General features: G+C 52.5%; 1 protein-coding gene across 2 annotated transcripts in view; it reads right to left on the bottom strand.

Annotated features, from left to right (window-relative positions):
• Positions 1-1516: 1516 nt before the first annotated feature.
• NRBP1 (nuclear receptor binding protein 1) overlaps positions 1517-11508 on the bottom strand; it is a 40211-nt gene continuing 30219 nt past the window's right edge. For both annotated transcript variants that reach the window (XM_061625986.1, XM_061625987.1), the window contains 11 exons: positions 6889-6972; positions 6652-6710; positions 6092-6190; positions 5860-5992; positions 4315-4417; positions 4101-4151; positions 3766-3901; positions 2926-2979; positions 2687-2750; positions 2544-2599; positions 1517-2432 (listed from right to left, as the gene is read on the bottom strand). In XM_061625986.1, the coding sequence (XP_061481970.1) occupies positions 2334-2432; positions 2544-2599; positions 2687-2750; positions 2926-2979; positions 3766-3901; positions 4101-4151; positions 4315-4417; positions 5860-5992; positions 6092-6190; positions 6652-6710; positions 6889-6972 (938 nt within the window). In that variant the 3' untranslated portion in view covers positions 1517-2333. The remainder of the gene's footprint in view (positions 2433-2543; positions 2600-2686; positions 2751-2925; positions 2980-3765; positions 3902-4100; positions 4152-4314; positions 4418-5859; positions 5993-6091; positions 6191-6651; positions 6711-6888; positions 6973-11508) is intronic.

Raw genomic sequence — 11508 nt, 5'->3', positions numbered from 1 at the left:
ACACAGCTATGAAGAAATCATGTCAGACTTTGAAGTTCTGGGAAGGAAACTCACAATGACTTTGGGGCCCAGATAGTTTTCTCATCCATCCTTCCCGTACTTGGGAGCAGAAAAGGAAAGAAAAATACTCTGGGTGAATGACTGGCTACGAAGGTAGACACTTGACTCAGCAATACTACATACAAGAAGGGTATTGGAATTGTTGCTGATCGCAAGCTGAATAAGAGCCAACAGTGCAATGTGGCTGCAAAAAAGGCAAATACTATTTTAGGCACCATTAGCAGAAATATAGCTTCCAAATACTAGTTTGCCTCTATTCAACACTGGTTAGGCCTCATCTTGACACCGCACTTTAAGGATGCAGGCAAACTAGGTTCAGAGGAGGGCAACAAGAATGATCAGGGGACTGGAAGCAAAGCCCTGTGAGGAGAGGCTGAAAGAACTGGGCATGCTTAGCCTTGAGAAGAGACAACTGAGGGGAGATATGATAGCACTCTTCAAGTACATGAAAGGTTGCCACACAGAGGAGGGCTGGGATCTCTTCTCGATCGTGCCAGAGTGCAGGACATGGAATAATGGGCTCAAGTTGCAAGAAGCCAGATTTCAACTGAGCATCAGGAAAAATTTCCTAACCGTTAGAGCAGTACAATAGGACCAATGACCTAGGAAGGTGGTGGGCTCTCCAACACTGGAGGCCTTCAAGAGGCAGCTGGAAAGCCCACCTGCCACGTATGCTTTGATTTGGATTTCTGCATTGAGCAGGGGGCTGGACTTGATGGCCTTGTAGGATCTTTCCAACTCTACTATTTTACAATTCTATGATCTCCCTCAATAATTATGATTATTCTTGTTGTTATTGTTACATTTATATCCTGCCCTTCCTCCCACAAGGAACCATGGGCAGCAAACAAGTGACAAAAGAATAAAAACATCTTAAAAACTATTCCATGAAAGTTCAGGCATGGGAATCCTTGGTACAGAATTCAGCACGCAGAAAATGGGTTTTCATAATGGGGGGCATTTTTCTAACTCTTTATGATGCAAAAGATGACTTAAAAGCCTGAGCAACAGCTGATGAACCAGCAGATGGGGTGGTGGGGAGGTGAATACCTTTTGCTGTGATGGGCGAGAGAGTTGAATACTAGGCCTCCCCAGCACTATCAACTGCCCGAGGGGCCGGCCTGCAAGTCAGCTTTGCTTTTCTGCACACACCTCTACTGGCTAAGAGATTTTGACACACGGTGCAGGAAGGTCCTCCCTTCACTGGCTGCTGGGGTGTCCAAAGTCTCACTAAGTCCAGGAACCTGGAAGGAACTGTTCGTATTTCAAGAGGCACTAGTCACAAGATGGCCTTTGCATCCATCAGAGCTCAAACTGTGCCTTGACAGCAACCTCTTTCCCAACACAGGTAGGAGATGAGTGAGTAACCGGGAAGACCTCTGCAGACATTCAGCTGGAGCAGCCCCTCCCCAAATGTCAGCTAAAGGCAAACCAGGCATAAACAGGCTGCAGCTGCTTATTTACAAAACAGTTTATTAAAAACAGGAACAGAGACAACACTTGGAGCATCCCCAGCATACAGGAGGGGAGGAGGCACATTTCACTGATCAGGTGGCTCCAGCCCTGTTGGGGACGGAGGTGCCCCCCCCCCCGAAGCAGCTGGGAGAAGTGAAGGCTCAGCGGCCTCCCCCAGGCTGGACCAAGGCCTCGCCAGCTACTCTCCGCCTCTTGCACCTGCAATGTTAATACCACTCCGCCCACCCGCCTCCCCCAAGGCCAGAAGGGTCTCACTGCTGTGCAACCCAGGACTGTGAAGCAACTGGGGAAGGGAGAGGGAAGAGCCTGGAGGAGGGAACAGCCTGGAGGAGGGAAGAGCCTGGAGGAGGGAGAGGCCGCGGCCAGGGAGAGTGAGGGGGAAACAGCAGGGTGTGTGTGTGTGTGAGTGTGAGAGAGGGAGGGCCAGGGAGGCGTGGGGTAGAAGCCAGCTCCAGCGTTCCTCCCTCCCTTCCACCCACCTTTAAATAACAAGACAGACATCTCCGTGCTGTGCAAAAAAACTCTGTACAATTCAAGCAAAACAAAACTCCATGCATGTGAGCTGGGGGGGAGGGGAGAGGCCACTAGCCACAGGGAAAATAATACTGACAAGGCACACCGCCCCCCCACTCCCCACCTTGCCCCCTCCCCCAGCAGTGGCGGCGATTGTCTGCAGGACACCTGGCAGCATCAGCACACACAGGAGGTACAGCCACGCTGGAATTGGTGGCAGCGGCGGTCTGGGGTGGGACCCTACAGAGATGCAGCACAGGGGCACTGCTGGCAGCGGGCAGCCCTTAGGAGGAGACTGTGACGGCTGCCAGTGCCCCGTTCCGGGAGAAGAAGAATTTGCTGAACGCCTCTTCAAGTAAACAGCTCAGCCGGCTCTGATCAGCCTGCAAGAGGGGAGAAGACACGGGCTGTGAGACCAGCCCCCTGCATGATGCGCCCACCCCACAGGAACAGAGGAGCAAGCCTGCTTCTGAATGGGAGGGGCAGGATCCTACCTCACTGATGAATCCCAGCTGGACCAGTTCTGCTGCCAGTTCCTGGATATTGTCACCTGGGAAAGAGAGATGAATGAGGAGGGGTCACCACCACCCATGCCTGCCTCGGAAGGAAGGGGGGAGGGAGAAGGGCCTGGACTTACTGGGCAGCAGGTCACAGCTCAGGTGTCGGTTCAGTTTGTCTTCCAGTTTCAGCAGCAGCGTCAACTGACCGGGCAGAAATGGGGGGAGAGGAAAGAAGCACAAGTCAGATTCAGTCCCCGGCCCTCAGTGCCCCCTCTGCCTCCAATGCACAGCAGGCCCAGGCTGCTGCAAGCAGGGCAGTAGGGGAAAGGGAGGCTGCTCCCCAGGATCAAGCCCCAGGCCCAAGGGAGGTACCTACGTGGTGCTTCACACCCTCCTCTACTGACTCAATGTTGCACTGCATCAACACAACCTGGAGGATGGGGGGGACACAAGGAGAGAGGCCCTGAGCAGAGGCTGCGACACGCTCTGACCACTCAGCAGGAATTGCTTCATTAGGAAAGGAACTGAAAATAATACTGCTGCTATCATAACGCCGCTATACAATGCCGCTATGGTGTGGCTGGATTTGGAATACTGTGTACATTTCTGGCTGTCTCACCGCAACAAGGATGCTTTAGATTTGGGAAAGCTTCATAAAGGGGAAAACAGAAGAATCGAGGGGGTGGAGTGGCTCCCCTATGAGGAAAGGATGCAGCATTTGAAGCTTTTTAGTTTAGAGAAAAGGCAAGTCAGAAGTGATTTGATAGACGTGTATAAAGTGGTCAGAGAAATGCGCTCTCTCTCATCACATTAGAACTTGGGGACATCAAATGAAGCTGAATATTGAAAGATTCAGGACAGACAAACGGAAGTCCTCCTTCAAGCAGCACAGAGTTAAACTATGGGATTCTCTCCCCCAAGAGGCAGTGATGGCCACCAACTTGGATGGCTTTAAAAGAGGTTCAGACAAATGCATGGCAGAAAAGGCTAACCGCCATGACAGCTATGCTTTGCCTCCACAGTTGAGGGCAAGATGTACTCGAATGCCAGTTGCTGGAAATGGCAAAAGGGGAGGGTGCTCTTGCGCTCAGGGCCTGCTTCCAGGATTCCCATGATCAGCTTCTGGCCGGCCACTGTGGGAACAGGATGCTGGCCTTAGAAGGGCCACTAGCCTGATCTAGGAGGCTCCTCTTACACTCTGGGAGCAGCCACTCACTTTGCGAGTCTCCACTTCTGCAGGCTCCGGCGTCGGTGTCTTGACAGATGGGGGGGCAATGGGAGATTTCACCACCTCCTGCTGTGGCTGCTGAGGCCGGGGCAGGCCAAAGGCAGTGAGGGGGTAGATGCCATTCCTGCAGGGCAGAAGGGGAAGAGTCAGGCTCCACTCCACAAATGAGCAGCAAAAAGCAGGAGAGAAAGCAAGCAGGGAGGGAGGGAGAGTCCAGACTGGCTAGTTCAGGGTCACCTTCTCCTCACATGGACAGTCTCTCTGCCCCCCTCCCAACCACAGGAGGAGGAGGAGGGGGAAAGGGAAATAATCAAAGTTCTCACCTCACATCCTCCAGAAACTTGTCTAACTCCAGCGCTGGGGACTGGGAGAAGCTGGGGGACAGGGAAAGCACAGACCTCTGGCTAAGTCACTCAAGGCTCAATACAAGGTCTCTGCTGTTTGATCCCCCTCCCCATATCCCACCCCTCCCCAGTCCCCTGGGAACGGACACCAAGTTTACACATCACCCACCCGCCCCCCTATGGCAATTCTCACATCATTCGGACACCCTCACGGTCAGCGTGGTTGATCTCAGCCAGCACAGCACTCATGTCCAAGTTCTTGGTCATTTCTTCCAGTGCATTCTCTGGGATCATGTCTGTGAGAAGACAAAAGGGGAGCACTGCAGACTCTTTGCGCAACACCGCTGCCTTCAGCAGAATCTTGCCAAGAAAGGCAAAGGACAACCTCCATTCCTTGCCTCTTCTGAAGAATCAGAGGCAGGTTGGAAAACAGGAAGCTGAGGGAGGGAAGAACAAACCATTCTTCTCACAGTGGAAGCAAAATGTGGGGCTGCCCAAGGGGCTACAGATAGTGGGACTGACTCTATGACCTGAAGTGGAAGATCTGATCAGTCAAAAACTGGCCAAGTTTGCAAATAACTCAAGATAGAGGAAGGTCAAGTGGTTTGCAAGAAGCCCCAAAGGATCTCTCCAAACAGGGCAGGTGGGCAACAAGATGGCAAATGAGGTTGAGGGTAAGTGAGAGTAAAGGGATGGCACTGGGGCAAAAAAGCTGAATTTCACATATGTCCTGATGGGATCTGAATGGTCAGTGAATGGCCAGGGGAGAAGCCTTAGGAATGTGATGGAGACCCCAGTGAAAAACAATGTTCATTATAACACTTTCCTAAGCATGTAAGAGCAACACAAGAGCCCTGCAATGTGGACCAGGCCAAAGTATCCTGTTCTCACAACGGCCAACCAGATGCCTACAGGAAGCTTGCAAGCAGGACTGGAGCGCAACTTGATAGGGGTTGGCCAGACCCCACTTGCAATACTGTGCACAGTTCTGATCGCTGCGCCTCAAAAAGGGTTTTGTAGAGCTGCAGAAGGGCAACCATGTTGGGAACCTTCTCTAAAAAGGGAAGATGAAAACATCTGGGATTTTTTAATTTAGGAAAAATAACGAGGAGGAAGAGATGCAACAGAAGGGAGGAAAGGGAGGACCAGCTGTACGAAGGAGCCTATAAGATTACTTCCCCTTCAAGCGCTATTAGAACGTGGGGAGCCTCAACAGAGCTGACTGCAGCAGACGTCGCTGGCAGACACTGACCCCCCCCCCCGCCAGGGATTGGCCCTGGAACTTCCTGTATACAGAGCAGGTTGCCACTGTGCTGTGGGATGTCCCCAGGTAACATTCGGTACCACAAAATGCAGAGAGATCCACCAGGATCAGCCGATCAGATCAATTAATGGAAGAGGTGGCCTAGCCAGGACTATCAGTCACGATAGCTAACAGGGTCCACCATGCTGAGAAGGCTCTGGATACAAAGAGTGGAGAAAAACTCACTGGCAGAGGCTAGTACCATCATGCCCTGCCCGAGAGGGTCTCCAAAGAGGGCTGTGGCTGGCTGCTGCAAAGACACAGAAGGGATCTGGGCTGGGTCCGGCAAGGACTGCTCTGCTCAGGGCCTCTCAGACACCCTCCACTCTCCGTTTTCAGATCATGGGTTGAGGTTTCCTCATTTTGTCACTACATGTATTGAACTGCTCTGGGCAGCTGCTACCGCCGCCCCGGCAGCTCACTGGCCATACTCACGCTGATGGCCCACAATGCAGTGGGCTGCCAAGAGCTTCAGAGAGGGCACTTCAAAGAGGGCCTGGTGGAAGAGGAGCTCACGGGCTGTGGGGCGCTTGCTGGGCTGCAACTGCAGGCACTTCTGAATGAACTCCTGAAAGGGAGGAAGAGGAGGAGGCAGTAAAGGCCATGTCCTGGGCCAGTCCCAGGGAAGAGGGAGGGTACTTTTCGCAACTGTTGAGACACGCCTTACCCGCTGCAAGGGGTCCTCTAGCAACTGGATGGCATTGTTAATTGCTTCCTGTGACACATAAGACGATTCACCATTGCCCTGGATCTCCAGCACTGCCATCTGCAGAGACAGACGTGGAGGAGCTCAGCAAGGGTCACTCATCCACCCCCACAGGCATATTCACCCCATGCCAACTGCAGCATCTGGAGAACCAAAGGGGTCAACCAGCAACTACCGATTAGTAGCCACGGAGAAAACCTTCATGTCACACGCATGAACCAAAGCGCCCTCCCATCTTTGCAGAAGGGGGGTGGCATTTGCTCTCTCCTTTCCAAACACGGTTTTCTCTCCCTCTCCTCCTGTCACAGGAGGAGGAATTTTCAGAAATCACAAAACAGGTTACCTCCCTGCTTTGGGGGAGGGAGGGAAGACATTTCCCTAATCCTGTCCAGATAGGAACAGGACATGGAAACAAGCCACTCTTCCCTGTGAGCGAAAACATTGTGTCTGTGTGTGTGTGTGTGGGAGACGCTATCCCCCAAACCCACCTGCTCCCCTCCCTACAGCTCTCCTTGCCTCACCTCCAGCGCGCACATCCCGAAGGAGTAGATGTCCACTGCGGTCGTCACATGGGCCACTTCTGGAACACAAAAGGAGGAGGAATCAACAAGGCGGCGATTCAGAGCTGCTCAGCAATCCGGTAAGGGCCCCAGACTACACAGCAAGGAGGGAGTCAGGGAGGCACTAATGTGCCAGAGCTGCCCCCCCTCCAATCAACAGCTGAGATGCAGCTCCCCAACTCCCCCGCCCACTCTTACCACCATACTCCGGAGCAAAGAAGTGCAGGTTCTTCTGCTCCTCACGACACGTCTTCACGTGGTTGTTGATGGTGTCTGGGGCAACTGAAGAAGAATCACAGCTGGTCAGAGACTGGGCCTCCCCCCTCCTCCTAACCGCTGCTCTGGGGCTCAAGGCCACCCCCTCCTGCCCCACCTCTGCAGGGTGGCCAAAGCAGAGGACAAGACTGCTGCCGTCAAGTGCAAGAGGAGAGTGACCTAGCTCAGAAGCAATGGGGGGGGGAGAGGGAAGGGGATGCAGCACTGGCCAGAGGGAGGGAGGGTGCTCACACGGCTCCTCCATCTTTCCGGCGTGAGCTCCAATCCCCAGCCAAAGCAAGCTCTCCAGAAAAAGCAGGCCCAGAGTGGAAGCTGGATGACACACACACGCAGGCCGTTGGCTGGAAGCGGCAGAAGAGGCCGTTCCCTCTGCCTTTCCCGGTTCTGGGTATCCGCTGCAGGGGAGCATGACAGGGCTGGACCCAGCACGGAGGCGGGTCTGCGCACAAAGCAGGGCCCCAGGGGCCTCAGAGGAGGGGCAGGTGTATCCTGAGCAGCTTCCTATGAATGGGGCTTGTATTTAGTCAGCTTGAATTAGGAGGAAGGGTACGGGAAGAGGAGGGTCCCAACTGTCTGTCTGTCTGTCTGTCTCTCACACACACACAGAACAGCCGGCTTCTGGCCTTTTCCTGAACGCCCACCAATGGAGAGAGGGATTCCCCTTTTCTCAGGTTCACTCAGCCCGCCCCCCCCCCCCAGACCACTCTCTGGTCCTAGCTGCTCCTGCACAATGGCCTCTGAGGGTGCCACGAACAAGACAATGCTCCAGGCATAGCAGGGCTGAAGCTGAGGCAAGACACACACAGGCAGCCACTTTGTGGTCTCCACAAGTCCCCAGCAAGCTGCTCCAGGCACAATCACCCTCTCACACACACACCCAGAGAAAGAGACCGAGGCAGAGCTGCTGCCTAGCCTAGAACAGGGATGCAACTGAGGCAGGCCCGGTTTTGGGGGGAGGGGGAATGCGTCAAATGGTCTCTTTTTAAAAAAGAATGTCCATGCAGAACACCCCCATTCAAGGCAATTCACACTGCTCAGTTAAGGCATACTGGGCGTCCCCACGCCTCTGGCGGCTCCGTGCCATGGCTGACCCCACCTGGAAAGAACACGGGGTGGGAGGGGTGCCGCTGCTGGTGCCTGCATACAGATGGCCCAACCTCCTTGGAAGCCGCAACTGCCAAGAGGGCAAGAGGCTGGAGGCAGAAGGAGGCGGCAAGGAGACTGACGCCCAGCACCAAAGCAGCCTCCCAAGTCAAGTAAGTGGACAGATGCACCAAGGGGTGCTTGAAGGGCAGCAATGGGGCAAGCAAGCTGGAGGAAGTGGTGGCATAAGCAAGGACCAAAAGCCAGATGTAGTCATGTTTGCAATTTAGCACTGCTGCTGCTGCTGCCTTTTGAGGGGACTGTTACAAGGCACCCCTAAAATGCAGCTTTTGCTACAGCAGCTTACTGCTCAGAAGGAAGCTTGGTTTTGGCCTGGAGAGGCCAACTCCGTTGCAGGGATGTGAGCAGAGCACGACTGGAGTTACCACACCCCTGCTAAGTCCACTAACTTGCTGCCTGTCCTCCCTTTTGTCATTTCTAACTTTAAAGTAAACAAAAGCGCCCCAGACACCTTCTGGAAGCGTTAAGCCAACGTATCACCACCCCAACAGTCACTCCTTCCTCCTCCCCACCCCCAAACTGCTAACCAAAGTCTCAATGGCCTGAGGCTCCTCCCAGAAGAGCCCCAAAGATAAGGGCTATATTCTTTCTCCCATTCACCAGGACAGCAGAATACAATGCACTGTTGGCAGTCGCTGCCTGGACAATCAAGACAAACTCTTCCTGATTGGCACCATTTAAAACTTTTATAACACTTGATCACTGCAAGGAAGGCAGGATTCAGCGTCTTTGTTTTGATTTTCAACGTTCAAGCCCCGCTTGAGCATAAAAGGGAGGACTTTTTGCCGTAGCAGTTGTAATCTTTTGGCTACCAAAGAGACCTCACCTCACTGCCTAAGAACTCTCCTGTGGCGCCTCCTGCTCCTAAGTCTCCCCCTTCTTGTACTGCTTCCAGCTGCTCAAGAGCAACTCGTCGGGACCTAGACTCTCATTTTATAGCAGTTAACCCTAGTGAGGTGTCTGGTGCACAGTCTTATCATGTTTTGTTGGATGAGTTTCAATCGGTTCAGTTCCAGGACGTGGACAAGGTGCTTGGACAGGTACGTGCAACCACTTCGGTACTAGATCCTTGCCCCTCTTGGCTAATAAAAACTGGCAAGGAGGGAACAGTTGGCTGGGCCAGGGAAGTGATAAATGCCTCTTTGCGAGAGGGAGTGGTCCCTGGCTGTCTGAAGGAGGCAGCAGTGAGACCACTCCTGAAAAAGCCTTCCCTGGACCCAGAGGATTTCAGCAGCTACAGACCAGTGGCAAATGTTCCATATCTCGGCAAGATCTTGGAACGAGTGGTTGCTGACCAGCTCCAGGCGCTATTGGATGAAACCGATTATCTAGATCCATTTCGATCGGGTTTCAGGCCCGGTTTCGGCACTGAGACGGCCTTGGTCGCCCTGTTTGATGATCTATGTCGGGAGAGAGACAGAGGGAGTGTAACTCTGTTGATTCTCCTTGATCTCTCAGCGGCTTTTGATACCATCGACCATGGTATCCTTCTGGAGAGGCTTGCGGAGTTGGGAGTTGGAGGCACTGCGTGGCAGTGGTTCCGCTCCTACTTGGCAGGCCGTCTCCAGAAGATAGTGCTTGGGGAACATTGCTCGACACCGTGGGTACTCCAATGTGGGGTCCCGCAGGGTTCGGTTTTGTCTCCCATGCTTTTTAACATCTATATGAAGCCGTTGGGTGCGGTCATCCGGAGTTTTGGAGTGCGTTGTCACCAGTACGCTGATGACACGCAGCTCTACTTTTCCTTTTCATCTTCCTCAGGTGAGGCAGTCAATGTGCTGAACCGTTGCCTGGACGCGACAATGGACTGGATGAGAACTAACAAACTGAGACTCAATCCTGATAAGACTGAGATGCTGTTGGTGGATGGTTTTTCCAATCAGATGGTGGATACATATCCTGTCCTGGATGGGGTTACACTCCCCCTAAAGGAACAGGTTCATAGTCTGGGAGTCGTTCTAGACTCTTCCCTGTCACTTGAGGCTCATGTAGCCTCGGTGGCACGGAATGCGTTCTACCAACTTCGATTGGTAGCCCAGCTACGTCCCTACCTGACTAAGGAGGATCTTACATCAGTAGTACATGCTCTGGTAACCTCACGTTTGGATTACTGTAATGCGCTCTACGTAGGGCTACCTCTGAAGACGGTTCGGAAGCTACAGCTGGTGCAAAATGCGGCGGCCAGACTGCTAACAAGAACGAAGCGGTCTGACCATATAACACCTGTTTTGGCCCGCTTGCACTGGCTTCCAATACGCTTCCGGGTCAAATTCAAAGTGTTGGTATTAACCTATAAAGCCTTATACGGCGCGGGACCTCGATATCTGTCGGAACGCCTCTCCCGCTATGAACCGGCTCGTACACTACGGTCTGCTACGAAGGCCCTCCTCCGGGTCCCGACTCATAGGGAGGCCCGGAGGGCAGTGACAAGATCAAGGGCCTTCTCGGTGGCCCCCAAACTATGGAATAGTCTCCCCGAGGAGGTTCGCCTGGCGCCGACACTATCATCCTTTCGGCGCCAGGTTAAAACCTTTCTCTACTCCGAGGCATTTTAATTTTTTGTTAATGATTGTAATGTTTGTAATTTGATTTTAGCCTTTGCTGTTTTTAGATTGTGAAATTTGATTTTAGACTGATGTTTTTGTATTATATTGTATTTTATTGTATCTATGTTCACCGCCCAGAGAGCTATTGCTAGTCGGGCAGTATATAAGTTTTAAAAATAAATAAATAAATATAATAAACACAGCAAGCCTCCTCCTCCTCCTCACACAGCCTTCCTCTCTGGCCAGCCCACCAGCTGCTCTCCCCCCCCCCAGTTTCTTAGGATCTTTTCTTCTCCCTTGGCTGTCTCACCTCAAAATCTCAACGTCTCCAAAGCCACCCACTGCAAAGGCAGAACTTTTACTCTCAGCCATTGATTCTTGCCCTAAGAAGAACCCCAAAGCCCCACAAAATCACTAGCCGAACTCCCTCCTTCCTCTGGCAACCTCTTTTCCCTCTTTCTAATGCCAGTAATGCCCTCACGCCCCTTCCTGGCCAAATCTCCCCCTTCTCTTCCAGGCCACATCTTCTCTGCATGTTTTCATGCAGGCTTTTAGAACTGACAGCTTAACTATTTGATTAGTTTTAGCCTATTGTTAGCATGCTGTTTATTTTAACATTTTTACTATATATAAAATTACCTTTTTGATACAATTTTTTTGTCTATCATTGTTGCCCTTGTTAATCCTTGGGGTGCCAAATTCTGAAGTGCATTCAGGTGTCAACAGTAAAAAATCCCCCAAAGGGGATGTTAGGATTACATGGGAGAGCTGCAGGCTTGCATGCGAACTGCACAATTCATAACAAGTTCTAGCACTTGATCTTAGAAGCCTG

This window comes from Rhineura floridana, chromosome 4 (assembly GCF_030035675.1).
Source record: "Rhineura floridana isolate rRhiFlo1 chromosome 4, rRhiFlo1.hap2, whole genome shotgun sequence".
NCBI classification, from domain to species: Eukaryota; Metazoa; Chordata; class Lepidosauria; order Squamata; family Rhineuridae; genus Rhineura; species Rhineura floridana.
This window is presented reverse-complemented; position numbering and strand designations above follow the sequence as displayed.